Genomic DNA, 18189 nt, shown 5'->3' with positions numbered 1-18189 from the left:
AACTTCCGAGGGATATAATAGCCTTCAGCTTTTTTTCCTCCCATTTCAAGTCGCTAACTACTGCTGAAAACATGGATACTAACCTTTTCCCTCCAGGTCTTAGCCGAACACTCTTGTGCAAAGCCCAGGTGCAGCAGCTCACATGAAACCACCAGGAAACTATTATCTTCGCTGGTGGCACCAGTGGTTTTCTGTCGCTTTAGTAAACTCCACTGCCCAGTGAATGAGTCTGGCAGCAGGAAGGTGAGGAGGGGGAAAGACAGACCTGCCACTTCAGCAGCTGCAAATTGTGCTGCCCTTGCAAGGCTCTGCTGTCCTCAGGATGTCACCCTTAAGAGGAGGCTGGGGAAATTGAGGAGCAGCTCACCTCTGCCTCTTGCCCAGAGCTCTTGTCACCCACACAGCTGTTCAGGAAGATTACACCACACCAATTATCACTTTGTACCTACCCCCTTCTCTTTATATAGCAATATCTTACCTGAAAGGGGTAGTCTACATTCCCAAAGGAAAAGGCTTAATTACTTGCAAAGCTTTAATGAGTCTCACACATCTTCTGGAACTTGGATCTCTTCCACTGTCAATTTCCAACTAATGTTTTTTTCCTTTACTTTGTTAAACCAAGCATTCTTCAGATCAGGTAAAAGCCATCATCCCGAGTCTTGCATCACTAAGTAATAATCTCAGTTTCTTATTACAAACAGCATTTCAGTTGGGAAAGGAAAAGTCTTAAATGCTTATAGTGAACTACATGTTTTTGACAGGACTCTTACAGCAGTATAAACGTCAGTGCTCCTCAATGCTTGACTCCTGGAGCTTAAAGTGCCAACATGAAAACATTTGCCTAAAGAAAGCATATTACAATGCCGTGCCATCACTGCACGCTTCACAAAGATAATTTTAAATAAAAATCTAAACTGTGCTATGAGGCAGGGCTGTCAGGAATCTTCAGATTAATCCTTTATTTATTTCTCTAGAAAGGTTCAATATTATCACTTAATTATCATTCATCTTCTCTTTTCACTGTAAGGTTCCCTCCTGCATGCCTCACTTCCACCCAGCTCTCATAAGAGTGTCTATACAGCAAGCCTGCACTTAGTCTCTGTAGATAAATCTTCTAATATTTTTTATGAGATTGGGCTTTTTAGATTTTCCTTGCACCTCCTTCAGTATTGTTCCTACACCAGCCTGGTTCGTTTCACACAGTTCCATTCCATCTGCTACATTTTGTTTGTTTTGCCTGCATTTTATTGCTCAATCTAAGATGTGAATTTAATTAAAAAATGCTGGACCATTGAAAGAATATATGGTAAATGTGGCTCCCAGCCTGGGCCATAATGCCACATCTCCTCAATATTGCCACTACTAAATGCGCCATCACGGTTTCTGAGAAGCTTTGGTAGTAGAGCTTGTTATCAGCAGTGATGGACACTTGACAGAAGCAAACTCAACCTTCGTAAGGTTGACAGTTTGGCCTTCCGCCTACTTGTTCAAATCTGTCACCATTTAGAATTACCGTCTCATTCCTACAGTTTGTTTCCCCATTTCAGCTGCACCTTCTACCAAGGACAACCAAGCTGCTGTCTTCCATGTCAGGGACAGCTCTTCTTTGGACAACCCAGAAAGCCTCCTCTTCCAGAGAAGAACCTTACCCAGACCAGAGACACAGTCTCTTCTGCCAGTGCAAATCTAACTCTACCTGTGGACTGCAAAATCCCAGTCCCTTCTTTCTAATCCAATAGCTCACATACCTTGTACACTACAAGGTTTCACCATCCAAGAGTTTGTTTTGAATCGTTCTTGTTAAGCCACAGCTCTATCAGCAATGATATCAGGCCCAAAAGGTAGCACTGTCTTACTCTGCAACTGTGGGACCAAACCACTTACAGAGGGAAAGGACGGCTCACTGGATTCATATTGACTTGTTCTATCAAGAGCCACATTGCCTGGTGGCCATGCTGTCCTATCCAATCTGAACATCTCATAAGTGCTTGCCTTTGGGAAGAAAGAAAAAAACACCATGTGTAGGAAAGGAGGAAACTTTACATGTATTTCACCTGAGCAAAGGCCAACTTATAACCTCACACTCCCAACCATATACATCTTTCCATACTTCCTTTCCCTTTTCACGTCCTTTGTTTTTCACATCAATATGGTGCATTCCTCATGTGATAATATTCTAGCTCCAAATTAGACCTGTCTTCACATTTCAGACCTGAAATAATAGGGTTTTTTTTCTGAATTTAAAATAACATTATAACATATACCTATTTAAATATATTTTGTAACTCAACTCCTGAATTCCCTTAGCTGACTGGATTATAACACTACTTCCTCCCTGCTTTCCCTTGAGTGTTTCCTAATGACAAATTTAGAAATCTGTGAGACTGAATTGGCCTGAATTGCTTAAGTCATAACTGCATTACTTTAACCTGACAAATGTAAACTTTGCTGTGCAACAGGCATCTCCAACGTAGGCCATACAGAGAAAGCTCTAAGTATTTCCTCAGTTAAGTAATTTTCACTTCTTTGCTTTTTCAGCTATCTTCCACCTCCGCATTTCTGAAACAGCTACTGTGAAAGCCAGTGGAATGGTGGCACGGGGTTTGAAAAAAGTTTTCAAATCCTACTGAGAAGGAGTTCCCTCCTTGATGCTTATGGCAGGGTGAAACCAACACTCCCTGGTTGTGCTGGGAAGAGCTGCGGAGGTGACCCACAGCAGAGCCCACCTCCAGCTCCAGCGCTGGCAGCTGAGCCGTGGTCCCTCCTGGGAGCCTCATTGCTGCCGGTGAGTCACCCCCATTCCTACCTCCCTCCCCACCTCTGCTGCCTTCCTGCCTCCAACACAGGCCCTGACCCCAGCCCTGTCCCCAAATTTTCCGACCCCGGCTCTGAACAAGTCGGCATCTCCTTCAGCAGAATTTTTTCCTCCGAGCAGGGCCCCATTGCATTTACTGTATGGGCAGAACACCCCTCTCTTCAGAGTGTATGACACATGCCAGTCATCCAGGATATGCTGGAATTTTGGTAAATGAGACATCCTATTTTTTCACATCCTCCTTTTCAAACTAACGAGGGAAGTGTAAATGAACATTGGCAAGGTTTCATTGATAATTTTAATTATTTTTCTCATTCTTTTGACTTTAAGAATTCTCATTTCCTTTTTCTAAATTAGTCATTGCTCAATTAGCTGAAAAAAACACAGCACGTGTACAGTTACTGTCACTCTCTCTTACCAGTTTTCCCACAGTTGAAGAAACACTACCACAATCATGTAAAACAAATCTGCTTTGAGCAAATTACAAATTTGCTTGATAAAGAGAAGTATGAAGGCAGAACACACATAGACTTTCAGACATAAGATTTAGTAGCCCAGTACATTTGAATTTAAAAAGTAAGGATTACATGCCAATGAAATGTACTTGAAATAGTTTAAGAATTGAGTAATTGATAGATCTTGAATCCTTATTGGCATTTGGGATTCATTATCAAAGCACTGCACAAATGTTTCCATTGTGAATGTTTAGCATCAGTGTTGCACTCACTGACGAAAATTTGAGAAAAGTGAAAATAAAAATCTAAACTTCCTTGAGCCTAGGGAAAATGCCTTTCAGTGAGACACTACAAGAGATGACTTTGTTTAGCTTATAAAAGAAAAAAAAGAAAAAAAACCTGAGCAGTAGTTAATTAGAATACGAAAGTATGTTTTCAGCAAAACATATCTTTAATCTACCTGGGAAAGTGATAATATAAAGCAATGGCTTGGAGCTACAGTTAGATACCTTCAGATTCAAAGGTTCACAGACAATTTCTGTTATTCTTTGACACCAAAGATGGTTCACAATTGGAACAAACTACCTAAAGAAATGGTGGATTTTTCATCTTTCAATTATCTTATAACTAGACTGGCTATTAAACATGAAATGGGTATTATGGTAACTGATCTAGAGATCACATGGAAGAAATAGTGATCCCTTATGACTGAATTGTGTGGGTCTGTAGTGGTTGAATAACATCCAAGCTTCTCAGTTTTAGCCTGTTTGCAAGAAAACCAAAACCCACTGTTATGTCGTAAATAACAAGAGTTAAGCAGCAAGGCTAATCTCGAAGGAAAGTGCTTCTCTACTAGACTATCAGATTTATAATAAAACACACAGGAAGGCATTAAAATACAAGCGAAACCCCCAGAATTATTGTTATTTTTTTTAGTAAACACGCTTGTGAAATGTTTTCTTTTTATCTTAAAAATTAAAAGTGAAGTATTTGCACAGGTCTATTAGTGCTAAAGAAATTACACTGAAATTATTTAGTAAACTTAAATACAGTAAACACCTGAAATACTAAACACGAAAAAACATAAAAGACATTCATAGTTATACCATCCTATTTTTCCTTAGGTAGTTGCACTTGCTTCTTGAAAACCTTTGACAAGACTCTATTTAGAGATACTGCTTTGAAAACATAATTGAGTGCTTTTCATTCCTTAGATTTTCTATTACATATTTATTTTCCTAATTAATTTAGCCATACAAAAGTATGCCTATTCAAGGCTGGAGGCAGACAAACAGTTGTAAACAAAATAACTCCCTAAACACACCTACTTCCTGTAATCCATTCGAAATTGCTCTTGATATTTAGATAAACATAGCATCTTTGTTCTGCATCCCTCAATAGAAGTCGTGATTAGAAAAGAGAGTTCCATAATTTATTGCTGTGGCTCCTATTATAATACCACTGCAGGCCAAGGCTGAAGGAAACAGATTTAAGAAAACATATACCTAGAGAATTTTTGCATAACATTGGTGCACTAAGCTGTTTTTGAGTGCAGGAAGCACGGGTGACCTGACATTCCCATAGACTAGCACTCCAGGACTGAATGAACAGTGAATAAGTCACAGCCAATGGTCACAGCATCCTGCAAACCTCTCATTAGTCCACTTTCAACGGGAATATTAACCAGCATCATGTCAAAGGTTGGAGAGGTGATTTATGCCTTTCTCATCCACTGCTTATTTAAAGAGACCATTCTCAGATGCTTAGGTCCAGCTCCTGCCAACCTCCCAGTCCTCACGCAGCAGCCGCAGCAACAGTTTCTAACAGAAGGATGGAAAAAACTGACTTGTGTACATGTACGGTGAGAACTCGGTCCTGCAATGCTTGTGCAAACAGCTCCACCAACGTAGATGGAAATTTAAACATCAAACCTTAAATCAATATAACCACGTGCCATTAGAGAACAGCAGTTCTCAAAGTGAGTTGATGAACAAGCAAGTATTCTTTCCAAGCAAAGCTACGGAAGTAAAATTACAGAAAGAAGTTTGGAAGAGAAAACATAAGAAAAAAATCTGGAAATCTTAAACTGACCCTCAGCTGCAGGGAGGGTCCTGGCTGCCACCCAACCCCCATCAGGGGACCGGTGATCTATGATTAAGCAAGTTACCTCTTCAGGCAAACGGCACTAAAACCTGTGTACAAACACTACTAATCCACCTTCTTTAGGAATACTCCATCTCTTTCAGATCTGTCAGATGTCATGAAACCCCCCAGACAGGAATGAAACTAAACTGATCCAAATCAGCAGAGAAATTAACTCCTGTAACAAGTCTGGTTTTGGTTTTTTTTTTTTTGGTTGTTTGGACCTCCTTTTTATTCCCAGTAAATTTCAAGAGAGTTTGGCTGTTGAAATAATGGATGAAGAAGCAGCATGTTAATGCTGCTTTTAATGCATACCATCTTGAAAAAAACATACATCAGTTCTTGGCAAATACAGACCTATTTCCATAAATTAACCCTATGACTTAAAATAAATCCCCAGAAAGCCTTTCTCCCACTGCTCTTAGGAAGTAGCATTTCTGTCATTCTAGACATCCATCCTACTTCAAATTCTTCTGTCTGAAAAAAAAGCATTTCAGGGGAAAGAAAAAAAATCAAGCCACCTTGCAAAGTCCAGAAAGCATAAACAAGAAGTAAAAGAGGTAAATACCTACAAGTGCAATCAGTCTCTTATTCATGCCACCTCGCACGGGTGTTATTTTTGCAGGTACAGGAAGGCGGCAATCAACGGCAGGGGGGCGGGGAGGGGAGAAGCTGTTTTCAGTAGACAGCAATTTTTTCGCCCGGGCCCGCGATGCTGTTGCTGTGCGTTACTATTTCTGTACACACGCGTACCCATGTACGCGTTCACCTGTGGGCGCTGCCCGCCCGGCCCCGCGCTGCGCGCACCCCGCCCGCCCTGCCCTCAGCCCCGCGGGGGTGGGCCCGGGGGCGGGGCCTCGCCGTGACGCGCCACGGGGGGCGGGGCCGTACAAACAAGCTGGCGCCGGGCGCCGGTTGCGCCGCTTCCCGGCGGGTGAGGCGGGCGGCAGCGGGCGCTGGTTTCCCCGCACGCCGCCGCCGGGCGCGCTTCCCGCGGCTCCGCCGTCGGCACCCGCGGGCGCCCATGGAACAGCGGGGTGGGCGCTTCCCTACGGCTCCGCGCCCCGGCGGTGAGTGATGCGAGGTGCGGCTGCTGCTGCCACGGGAAGCGCGAGAAGTTTGGGGTGGAAGCGGGGGTCGGAGGCGGGGAGGTGGCGGAGGGGTCTGTCGCCCCCTGGGGTGTCCAGGTCCTGGCACCCTGCGCTGCCTCTTGCCCCTCCGCCCGGCACCTGCTCCCGGCAGGTGGGAGCTCCGCGCCCGCGGGAGGCGAGCGCCGCGCCGCTCCGGGACTGGGGAGCGTGTGACCCACCGTGCAGAACCGGCCGTCCCCAGCCCTGGGGGAAGGATGCGCAGTAGCTACCCCGCACCCTCCTTAATCACTGAGTCGGGCTCTGCGGGGCATTGCTGTCGGGGGTAAAAAGGAAAAAAAGTGTTCGTCCAGCACCTGGGTTATAGATCTGTCCAGATTTGGTCCTTGGGCACTTTATTTCTTTACCTTCTTGTTTCCCTTGTGCCTAAATGATAGGGACATGTAACGGCAGAATGGCAGGGGTGTGGAAACAGGGTGGTAGAGCGCAGGGCTCCTATCTGACAGCAGAACAACTTGCAGAAGCTCTTCTGAGCATCTTTGATCCGTTCCCACGCTGAGTGCTGAAGCTGGCTGGATGCAGCGTGCTGAATTGGAAGCTGGCAGGCTGTGTAGGGCCAGAAGGCAAAGTGGTCCTTGGGGGCTGGCAGGAGAGCACAAAGCCTTAACTTGAGCTCACTTCTATTTTGAAGGACTAGCTCCCTAGAACGCTACAGGGAAGGCTCGGTTACTGCAGTTCTCATTGTGCTTTCTAGGGAAAAGGCTGTAAGAGGTTTGAATTTTTTGTGGGTAAAGGAATGCTGGAAGAGAAGGGTGGCAGTCCCCAGCTGGGAAAGTTCTGGTTTGGTCTTGTCTTCCAGCCTTTCCAAAGATCAGGAAAGGGCACCCAGCTAAGTACAGGCAATTCAATCACCTCAGTTGACTGGGAATTAACATGTATATAATTCTCTTTCCTCCCCATGTTAGTGCAGTGGGTTGAGGGTTTTCCCCATTCCAAGACTGCTCCTCTTTGTATACTGGGGAGGAAAAAAAGTATCAGGGAAGTCCTATGAATACCAGGCTTAAATGTCATGGGGATGGAGTGTCTGCAGGCATTGTCCTGGTATGAGAAACCCATTCATTGCCCACTCCCACTGAGAGCCTCTGCAGTTTATATGGCAAGTGGAACATTTAGTACAACAGGTTCAACTCAGTATATGCCTATATGTTGTCTGGCTATCAAAATTAATATGTATATACATATATATTAAAAAAATATAATAACTGTTAAAATTGCATCTGCCAGGATTTTTTGCAATCTTGAACAAGTGCATTTCCCACATTGTTCAGAAATGAGCTCCTGCCTATCTGTAAGAGCACAGTTTCTGACATCAGCTTTAGGTATCTCTTGCACATTCACCTTTTCAGTACTCACCCTCTTTTGTTTTGGGTTTTGTTGTTGTTGTTTATTTTTGGAAAATGCAGAGGTGTTTGATTTTACATAGCCAAACAAATGCGTCTGGTGGGTCAGCAGTAAGATTATGCATCTGAAGCAAAGCCAGCTGCTGCAGTGGAGAGGCATTAATTTGACAGAGCAAATTCCAGCCCCAGCATTGCCAGGTTCCACTCTGTGTCCCCTCCTTCTCAGGATACAACCCTGGTTGTTCTAAGTTAGCCATATGCTTCCACAGGCATTACAGAAAAACAGAGTGGGTGGAAAACAGTTTTCCAATACCCAAGAATACATGCACGTATAGATATGTATAACTCTTCTGCTTTTCATTAGAGGAAACCAGAAATGTTCTTATTAGTCTGACTAGCAGGGGATCTCTCCTTTGCCTCTTCTAGAAATGCCACCAGAGCCAAAAAGCTGTCAGAGCCAAAAAAATATGTCAAAGCTGATATATTTCCATGAAAAGTTTTGGTAATTAGAAAAAAAACTGAAAATATGCCTGGGCAGTCCAAAATGGAAGATCCTGCTGGGTCATCTCACTTCTCACTCTGGAGCATGAGGGTTCCCTCCAGGTCACCATCTAGTGCTTCGCTTAGTAAATTGATTGATTTAACTAAGTCTAATACAGTCACAACCTCACCAGTACACACTCTGCTCCAGTGTTATTCTGAAGGCAGGATGGTGAAAGACATAGAAATCAGCTTGGAATATGAACTAAAATATTATTTAGAATAGGAAATAAAAGATTATTATTTGGAGTTTTGGTGGTGTTTGTTTGTTTTAATTATGTTTTAAATGTATTACTGGTATTTGAAAGGGGGTCCACAGCTACAGGCAGTGGTAAGAAATTGCTTGGCAGGGCAAATAAGAATGGGATTGCTTAATCTGCTGTGTTCCCTTTTTCAATACATCCAGTTATGGTGAGCCTCTGTACAGAAAGGGAGCAAGACAGGACAGAGCTATCCTTTCACACAGGTTGTTTTCTTGAGGACAGCTTTGATGAATTAGGAAGCAACTCTATTAACTGTGCAATAGATTTCTGCTTCTTAAATAGAATGTGACCCATTTTGCTTGGGAAGTAGGGTAGGGAGTAATTTTTGGATTTTTTTTTAATTGAACATTTGTGTTTGTGAGGGATAGAAAAGGCAGTGGTTCAGTGTACCCTTTCTCTTTAGGAAAAAATGAGTCCTGAAAGGTATTAAAGAATACTAGAAAGTGGTAGGGGGATTGCTTATTAGCATTCAGTACAGAAATTTCTGTGCACCCTGAGCTTTTCAAGTTTATTTTTATTCTGCTGTAATGTCCCATTTTTTTTTATCTGTATGAGGTTCTCTGAAACCTAGGGTATTCTCTCTTCTAAAAATTTTTATGGTCTCTTAGCATGAAAGATTGCAGTGGTCCCTTCTGACCTTAAGAAAAAAGGTGCATGTTATATATAACTACAGTCTATTATAAATTTGGTACTTTATTGCTCACACCAGAGCTGAACTCCTTCTTTAGAAGTCATGAACTGATGACCTAGCTAATTTGTATAAACTGTATTTATCACAGCAGGTGCAGAAATATAGCAGATTTCAGCCAAAAATACTTCCTACCAAGTCAGCCTTTCTCAGCTTAAGTTCTCTTAACTGAAATTTAGAGACTTTTAAAAGTATACTCTTGAAGTCTTAGAGCTGATAGACAATATATCATCTTAACAGCACTGAATTTATTATTAGATTTCTTAACATGCCAACTATAGAAGCTATAGCCATGGTTTAATATCTATTGGTTGTGCAACATTTTTTTAATATAATTTGGGATATGCACCTAGCCAATATCATTTATGCACTGTAATACAGGTTCATACAGTTACTTATCTTTTCACCTCCCCTCTTAATGCACAGATGGCTTTTTTTATATATATATCATGGGGCGATCAATAGTTTATGCCCCCAGAGAACTATGGCTTCAATAGTACATAGTTCTATTTAATTTAATACACTTGTCCTGTAGCACTCACTGAAGTAGGCAATTACTTGTAGTTAATTACTGAAAACTATATTTTGAGTATTTCATTAGCACATGTTTAAAACTTTTGTTAAGATGCGATTGAAAAGCAGTGGTGGAGGGGAAAGTGTGGGAAGCATTTCTTCATGAAGAGGGCATTGTGAGACAGTTTAATAGTTAAAAATAACAAAATGCAGAATACATTTCCAAGGAAAAATGTTTCATAAACTATATTAGGGTTTTTTGAAAAATTTGCTCCCTTTCCTGCTCTTTACTGAGCTTTAAGTGAGAGCTGTGCTGGAGAGTTTTATGCAAACTGGATACAAAGTGTCACTTGAAAGAGCTCATATAAAGAACTAAGGAATCTGTCCTATAGCAGACACCATTTATTTTTGGAGAATAGGAACATATATATGGTTCATATCGATGAGTTCTTGAAGAATTTCAAGTACACTACAATTGATCTAGTTCAGTTTTTTTAACACATCACTGAATACAAACATTCAGATCACTGACTTTTCATCAGTTTAGAAAGCTGTTTGCAGAGTTGGTTAGCTCAGTTATGGATTATTTTTTTTCCCAATATAAGAAGCCAGTGCAGCAGATGTGTGGGTTGTACTGCACAGCTAGTTTTTAACCAGCAATGTTAGTCTTCTGTTTTGCAGTATTTGAGTGCTCAAATATGCACAAAGGAAAATAGTCCGCAAACTGTCCTGAGGTTCTATCACATCTGCAAAACTAAATATACTTTATGAGAACAGAATGTCTCCCTCAGATTTTCACCTCTAATCTCCCTCTAGAGACAAACTTTAGCAACTGATCTATGGTTCTCATTCAGGCCAGCCGGTGCTTTTTGAAATGCCTGGGCAAAGATGTCTCCAGTGAAGGGTTTCAGTTCTGCAAGGAGGGAAAGTGAAGGACATCTGAAACTTATCTGTTCATCCTCAGACCCTGGAGAACCATAAAAACACAGCTTCTCTTTAATGACAGTGAAGTCACCTGCATGTTGATGGACAGGATGTGGTACTCTCTCTCCTAGTCATTGTCCTGGTAGTAACTGTGTCCCATTAGCTCTGCTAGACCTCTTGGTATATTGCTGTGGGCTTTTTTGTGAAATATCCCCATCAGATTTGCCAGCAGACTCTACCTGAGGCTTACTGACTGCCCTACAGATACTTCTTATGTTCCCTCCTACCTGCTTTGGCACATAACTCGAAGATTCTTATGCAAGTTCAGAGCTAAATTCACCTCTGCCCGTAGTAAAAATGGAGTTATCAGTCCAGTCAAAAACTACCTTATTTTGTTAAAGCAAATTAAAAGAAAAATGATATATAGTCTAAGTAGTTTAGGCCATTCCATTGAGTGAGGATAAATGTATTGAGGCATTGAAATACCTTGATAATATGGTAAGAGATAGTCAGAAGTCATAAAATGGTGACGCATGTTTGAAAGCACACTGTAATATGCTTGCAAATCAATGAAAAATGGCAGCTGTGGCCCTCATAATGCATTTACTGAGAAAAGCTTTCATTTATTTCCAAGTTCCTATTACTTTTGAAGAGGTTTTAATCATGAAAGCTGTTTGATTGGCAATGTCCACATTGAATCTTGTTGAATAAACAGTATAGAACATTTTGCTAATTAATTGGAGAAAGCTGAAGAAAAGATTAAGCAAAAGCAATCAGACTTTTCAAAAAGTATTGTTATAATCTTCAAAGCACCATTTAACATACACTGGGTTTCTTTTACCAACTTGCTCATTTACTTGTAGCAAATACAATAGTAATGACTGTCAAATTTTTGTACTAATCTGGAATACAAAGTCACTGGGTGAAGTCATGTATGCTCTGCATGACTTGTGGAGGCAGTGAGGAGAATTCTTAAAGCAGAAAAGTAATTTGGCAGAGTGGCTGCTATAAACTCCTCAGTGCATGCTTATTGTCGAAACAGGTTTTCGGACCCACAAATTATAAAGCTATGGAATACATGTTTGCATCATTTAATATAAACTGCTGTAATTCTAGCCACCAAACTGCAAATCTGCATAAAGCATTAAAGAGGATGTAAGTTGGATGACAACAGATTTATATACAGTTTTATTCCTGGATACCACTTTGCCCTCACAACATATGTTTAGTGCTGAATTTAGAGACGCATTTATGTCCATTGTGTTGCATTAGTCTAACACAACAAAATAATTGATCCAGATATCAGACTTACACAGTTTGAGAGAAACAAAAGAAAATTGAAAGAAAAGGCAGACAAAGCTTTATTGCTTGCAAGCAAAACAATGGTAGCTTATAGGTACTTTAAATGGCATAATTACTGATATGGTTCATTGGGTGTGCAGAAAGACAGTAAATACTACAGATACTGTAGGAGTGTTCTGCAGTGTAAGAACACCTGATGCACACCTGAACAAATAGCTGGGGAGGAACAATGAAATCCTGTATGCCTGAAACAGAAGATACTTACATGTTATTCTGAGGTCTCATGTTGCCACAGCAAACAGTTGTTTTTCTTTGTTTAGAAAAAGCTATCCCCCAAAAAGTATGAGTTAAGAATGGGAAGACACTGAGACAGAGCTCCACTGAAGCTGAAAAAGATTTCTGAGGTGAGGCCCTTGGTACCACACCTGTAATATCCCCCAAGTCTGATTTCAGAGAGCACTGCCAGCCAAAACAAGAGTAGAGCTACAGTTAAGAGACACCTTGCTGTGTCTTTTATTTCTGCCAAACCTTCCCATGCTACATTCAGCCACAAGAAAGCTTGAATAAAAAAAAAGTTGGTCACTGAGTAGTACACAAATACTGAAATAAAAATGAACAGTCTCAATTAAGTGGTTTATATAGTTCATGAAAAAAAAACTAAAATCCCAGCAGTGTGTTGTCACTAATATCTGAGATAAGAGCTAACAGTTAATCTTCCACAGATAGACAGCCTATTGCAGAACTTGGTCATTAGCACAGCACATTCCAATAGAAGAAATAAGGATTCCTACCATTAGGTTTTAGCTCCTTTCAACAACAGTCCAACCTGTTCCTCACTGGAATCCTATTATGCTTTTCCAGTAAGGTGTTAAGACAACAACTCAGGCTTACTATTTATGGAGCTAGTGACTCTTAAAATATACTCTGAAGTAAGTGGCTATTCCTTTAATCTGTGACCTTAAAATTCAGCAAGAGTTGATGTTTTGTTGCTCTCAATGTACTGAACTGCCCATCAATCACTGATCCAACCCATCTGGTGCTCTACCATTTGTTCACATTTCTGCTGAACATGGTGGCAGCATGGCTCAGTGGGGACATCCACCATGAATTTACCTATATTGAATTGTCTGTCACCCAGTGTTCCCCCACTAACAGCCTCAGTGTAAGGCTAACTAAGATTATTTCTCATTAAAACTGAAGTCGATTAAGGGGAGAAAGATTAACAGGAATGGTAAGGACAGGGAAAGAGAGCAGAAGATTGACAGCCAAAATGGAGCTCTTTCAGCCAAATAAACTTGACAGTGACCAAAATTCCTCTGCAAAGTTGCCTGATGTGAGACATCACAGAACATCCCAGGGCATGCCCATGAGCTCAAAGCCTGCAGGCACACACAGAGCACACACTCTTTTGTCTTCACATCTATCATGTAACTTTGCTTCCCTCTCCTTTCAGCCTTGATTTCTACTTCCAAATAATGTTGCTGCCTTGTAGCCCTTCGAAAGTGATTAAAAAATACAAAAAAGGAGAGCATAAAAGTAATAATCAGCAAACATCAGGAAGCAGATCTGTGCCATTCAGGATGGAGTTGTGACCTCTGTAAATGCAAAGCTATCAAACAGAACTTTCTCGATCACTTACAAACACATCATTAGTCCTTCTCACACTGGGACTTAGCTTATTGTGGAAAAGTCATTAGTTTCTTTTCATATTCTCTGGAGAATTTCCAAAACCTTGCCCTTGCATTTCCTCAGGTTGTTCGTGTATAATTTCATATTTCAGCCCTTGTTAGCCAGTACAGTACATACCGTTCCAAGCTTAAATTCATAATTACAGTAGCCTACTAAGGCAAAGCAGTGAGGTGCCCTGCCATCATGGCCTTCACTTCTAAATGGAGTTAGACAATACCAAAATCATACTTACACCAGCCCTCTGTTGAGGTTATAAAGTCTTTGGAAGGCATATTAATTTAGGAAGCTTGTATACACAGTCTGCTCATAACATGGCAATCTAATAACTATACTATGTGTGAGGCCATTAAGATTTCCCTTCAAACATTGCATTAGAAGCACCCTGACCTTTAAATGGAGTTTAGTAGTGGTATATAGTTGTCTTTTGATAAAGTGTGAAGTTGTTTATGTCACAGCAGCTTTGCTGGCTGACTCAACCTTCAAAAGTACCCATTGTGTATTTTGTTTTTCCTGAGTATCATGACTAGAACCACAGCTCTCAACGTTTTGTTGATGCCATCATACTGTAGTCTATGGTTTCATTATCTTGCCTTTTTCCAGAGCCTGAGTGCATACTGCCTTACTCTGTCCTTAGAAACCCTAAACACAAGACGAATGTTAACTTCACTTACAAATTACACAAAAATTCAACTTTTCCTTGGTCTCCTACTCACCCAGAGCTCCTCCTAATGTCTTCCTAGGAGAAAAGTTACTTTCCCACAGTTGAGCAGCTCTGTCTACATTGTGTGAGCCTTTTTCCCAGAAGGCTTTACTTCTAAGGTTGCTGTCACATGGTCCTTTAGAAGGCTATAATTCCCAGACTTCTTAAAGACCCTCAGCTTTAAGAAATGCTCTTTTGGTCCAGTTCAAACCTTTTCCTTTTTATGTTTTGTTTCTAAGCCTATTTTTATAGATTTAATTAAAAAAAAAAGCACTTAATTCTGTTGTGATTATTGTGATTATGTTTCAACTCCAATGAAATCAGACTTTAAAAAAAATAACTAAAAAATACTTTGGATGAATCTTGGGTGCAAGAGGAAGATTCAGAATAATCATGCCTCCTGATGACTGGAAATCATTTTCTTGTGTCATTATTGTATGTACCTGTCTATTAAAGAATTTAATTATACAAAATGATCTATGAGCCTACAGTTGGGAAAGCTAAAGAAATTTTTTCAGTTGTGAAAAGGAAAAGATACTTGCTGTGTGGCTTTAATAGTGATATGTCTGACTATAAAATAATGTGCTTCTTTTTCTTTTCCCTCTTTCAGCAAAGTTTCTGTTTGAGAAATACGCATTCACTCAGCAAAACAAAAACAACTTTTAGAGGTTGTTCTCAGTGGAAATCACTCGATGCCCCATTACCTGCTTGACTGAAACCAGACTAAGAACTTCTGTCATGGCAGCTTTTCTGCTGGGAGCTGTGTTGCTTATTGTTCAACCTCAGATAGTGCCTTCCAGACCGGCTATAAATTCAAAGCCTGAGAGTTCTTCTCAGTCTGTTCAGAGAGAGCTTTTAAAGAGAACATCTCAAAAAAATGACTTCAAGGAAAACATTCATTCTAATGGATCATGCCAGCAGCTGCCACAGACTATCATTATTGGAGTGAGAAAAGGTGGAACAAGAGCGTTGTTAGAGATGTTGAGTCTCCATCCAGATATTGCAGCAGCAGAAAGTGAAGTTCACTTCTTTGACTGGGAAGATCATTACAAAAATGGATTGAAGTGGTATGTTAGTCAAATGCCATTCTCTTATCCCCATCAGATCACCGTGGAAAAAACTCCAGCATATTTCACATCACCTAAAGTGCCTGAAAGAGTTTATAACATGAACCAATCAATGAGACTTCTCCTTATTTTAAGAGATCCAAGTGAGAGAGTACTATCAGATTACACCCAAGTGTTCTATAATCATATGCAGAAGCACAAACCATATCCATCCATTGAACAATTCCTGATTAAAGATGGTGAAGTCAATGTGGACTACAAGGCAATAAACAGAAGCTTATATTACATTCACATGCAAAACTGGCTGAAGTATTTTCCTCTTGATCATATCCACATTGTAGATGGGGATAAACTAATCAAAGATCCCTTCCCAGAAATAGAGAAGGTAGAGAGATTTTTGAAGTTATCACCACAGATAAATGCATCAAACTTTTATTTCAATAAAACTAAAGGCTTCTACTGCCTAAGGGACAGTGGTAGAGAGCGTTGTTTACATGAATCAAAAGGACGAGCACACCCACAAGTAGATACCTGGTTACTCGAGAAACTGCATGCATATTTCCATGAACCCAACAAGAAATTTTTTGAGCTTGTGGGCAGAACATTTGACTGGCACTCATTTGTGGCAAGTTAGTGGTCAGCTTCAGAACGTATGTTCCAGTGTACATTTAGAAATTTTAAAGAAGGGCATTTAAGCTATAATTTATTTGTAAAATCCATAAATACTTCTGTACAGTATTAGATTCACAATTGCCATATATACTAGTTATATTTTTCTACTTGTTAAATTTGAAAGCATTTTGTATTGTTTTTCATGGTTGTTAACATTGTCTATGATGTGTCTATATGAAGAAACTAAATTATTTCCCTGCAGAAGATGCTCTCTTGAGAATGTGTTGTCTTTTTAATAAATAAGAAATTCATTTCAACAGAACCTTTCAGCATTGTTTGAATACTTTGGCCTTTCTGAACTGTTTTGGACTTTCTTCTGTAATTGCTAATGAATACACTAAACTTTACATTTCCATTTTTCTTGCTTTAAAGTGAGGTTTAATTTATTTTTTTTCATTTCAAAATATTATTGTAGTTAGCAAATTGTTCCATCCTGCTTTATAAAATTATTTCCTGATAAAGTGCTGGTACTTACATGTTGGGACATGCACACCTGAACAACAACAAAAGTCTCTGTGTAACAATGACATATTAACTGCTGTATTTACCTTTGTATTTACTGTTAAACAAGTGATCCTCAAATTCTTTGGCAGTACAGTGCAGGTTTTGTGGCAGATTTTTAATGATTCTGTGGGGACCAGCTCATAAAATCCAGACGTTAGCTGCAGAAATATGGTCAACTTGAAAACTTCCTACAGTCTCTGAATGTATATATACTTCATAAAGGAGGAGTGCTGAGAAAAGAATTTAGCAATATAGGGACATATTCAAGGTTGCTTATGATTGTTCCTACATTTTATAGCACATTTATGCTTTGCCATCACTGAAAATGAGCACTTAAACCAGAAAAAATAGTTGGTCTACATTCCAGTAAGAAGCAACTTCATTCATATAACTCTTTCCATGCTTGTACCCCATTTAAGGTTGTTTTATGTAAGTTGAGTAGGTGCTTCATGCAACTGAAAATTGCCTGTAGAACATTCTTCATTTAATCTCCTTCCAAGAACCATGATGCCAAGTCTTGATTAGACTGGTTGTGGGATTAACCCCAATTCTAGGAACTTTTATGGTGTTCCATCAGCTCAAAATGGAAGTTAATTGTTACTACACTGGTAAAAATTACACTTCTCCTTGTCTGCAGTAATTATGATGTCTTGTCAGCCATCACTTTCTGGAGTTAGAGTTAATCCAGTTTCCACAGAAGGATTCTATGCTACTTCTATTCTGAGCTCCTAATTTTCATTTTATGATCTTGAGTTTACCTGTTGAATGTGCAGTGGCAACACCCTGTAAATTTGAACTTGTAACTGTTTGTTGCAATCCTTTATAAAATTTAAATGTAGATTCATTAATTTTTTTTCTGGTGAGATGGTGCAAACTTGGGCACGATGACAAGGTACTGTCTGGATGCAATTATCCCATATTATGCTGCTTGCATGAAAATTTGTAGATGCTGCCCCTCTCTCTCCTGCTCCTTGTGCACCTGCCCAAGCTGTATTCAACCTCAGAGAGGTTTGTAGAACTTTGACAAAAGCCTACGAGGAAATGGTATTGTACTCAATAAAATATTTTCTGAATTGTATCCTTCCTTTCTCTTTTGTTCATCAGTTTCTAGTGTGGAAGACCAGAATTTAGGATTCAACTGCAGTTTAGATTCTAGTTAAATATTATGTAAGACTTTAGCTGTAGCTGAGTGGATTGTTCAAAAAGCAGTTTGCTACTGGGTTGTGCCTGTATGGTCCATTGCTGACCCAGAATATACAAGGAGCGAAAGTTTCTGGTGGCAATAATGCCAAATCTTACATGAGGCAGATGCCAAAAGTAACAGAATTATAGTACCAGCATGCTCCTATTGAAGTTTTAGAAAAAATAAATTCAAAGGGTTTTGTGTAATGTGGGCCACCACTTTTTTTTTTCTACACTCATTATCA

At 40.1% G+C, this 18189-nt stretch overlaps 1 protein-coding gene and 1 long non-coding RNA gene across 4 annotated transcripts in view; one reads left to right on the top strand and one right to left on the bottom strand.

Moving 5' to 3' along the window:
- Positions 1-6205, bottom strand: part of LOC110357979 (uncharacterized) — a 36756-nt gene extending 30551 nt beyond the window's left edge. Inside the window, exon 1 of the long non-coding RNA XR_010472121.1 lies at positions 5985-6205. This is a non-coding gene — a long non-coding RNA (uncharacterized LOC110357979). The remainder of the gene's footprint in view (positions 1-5984) is intronic.
- Positions 6206-6327: 122 nt separating this feature from the next.
- On the top strand, positions 6328-17840 carry HS3ST1 (heparan sulfate-glucosamine 3-sulfotransferase 1). 3 transcript variants are annotated; one of them, XM_065060550.1, is made up of 3 exons: positions 6331-6482; positions 12451-12534; positions 15130-17840. In XM_065060550.1, exon 3 carries the CDS (start codon positions 15258-15260, stop codon positions 16218-16220), a length of 963 nt encoding a protein of 320 aa, XP_064916622.1. In that variant the 5' UTR covers positions 6331-6482; positions 12451-12534; positions 15130-15257; the 3' UTR covers positions 16221-17840. The 3 variants fall into 3 exon arrangements, with proteins under 3 accessions (XP_064916620.1, XP_064916622.1, XP_064916621.1); XM_065060548.1 differs by lacking the exon at positions 12451-12534 and having other exon boundaries at positions 6328-6482; XM_065060549.1 differs by lacking the exon at positions 12451-12534 and having other exon boundaries at positions 6347-6496.
- The last annotated feature ends 349 nt before the right edge of the window (positions 17841-18189 follow it).

The sequence above is a fragment of the Columba livia genome, chromosome 4 (assembly GCF_036013475.1).
Source record: "Columba livia isolate bColLiv1 breed racing homer chromosome 4, bColLiv1.pat.W.v2, whole genome shotgun sequence".
Classification (NCBI taxonomy): Eukaryota; Metazoa; Chordata; class Aves; order Columbiformes; family Columbidae; genus Columba; species Columba livia.
This window is presented reverse-complemented; position numbering and strand designations above follow the sequence as displayed.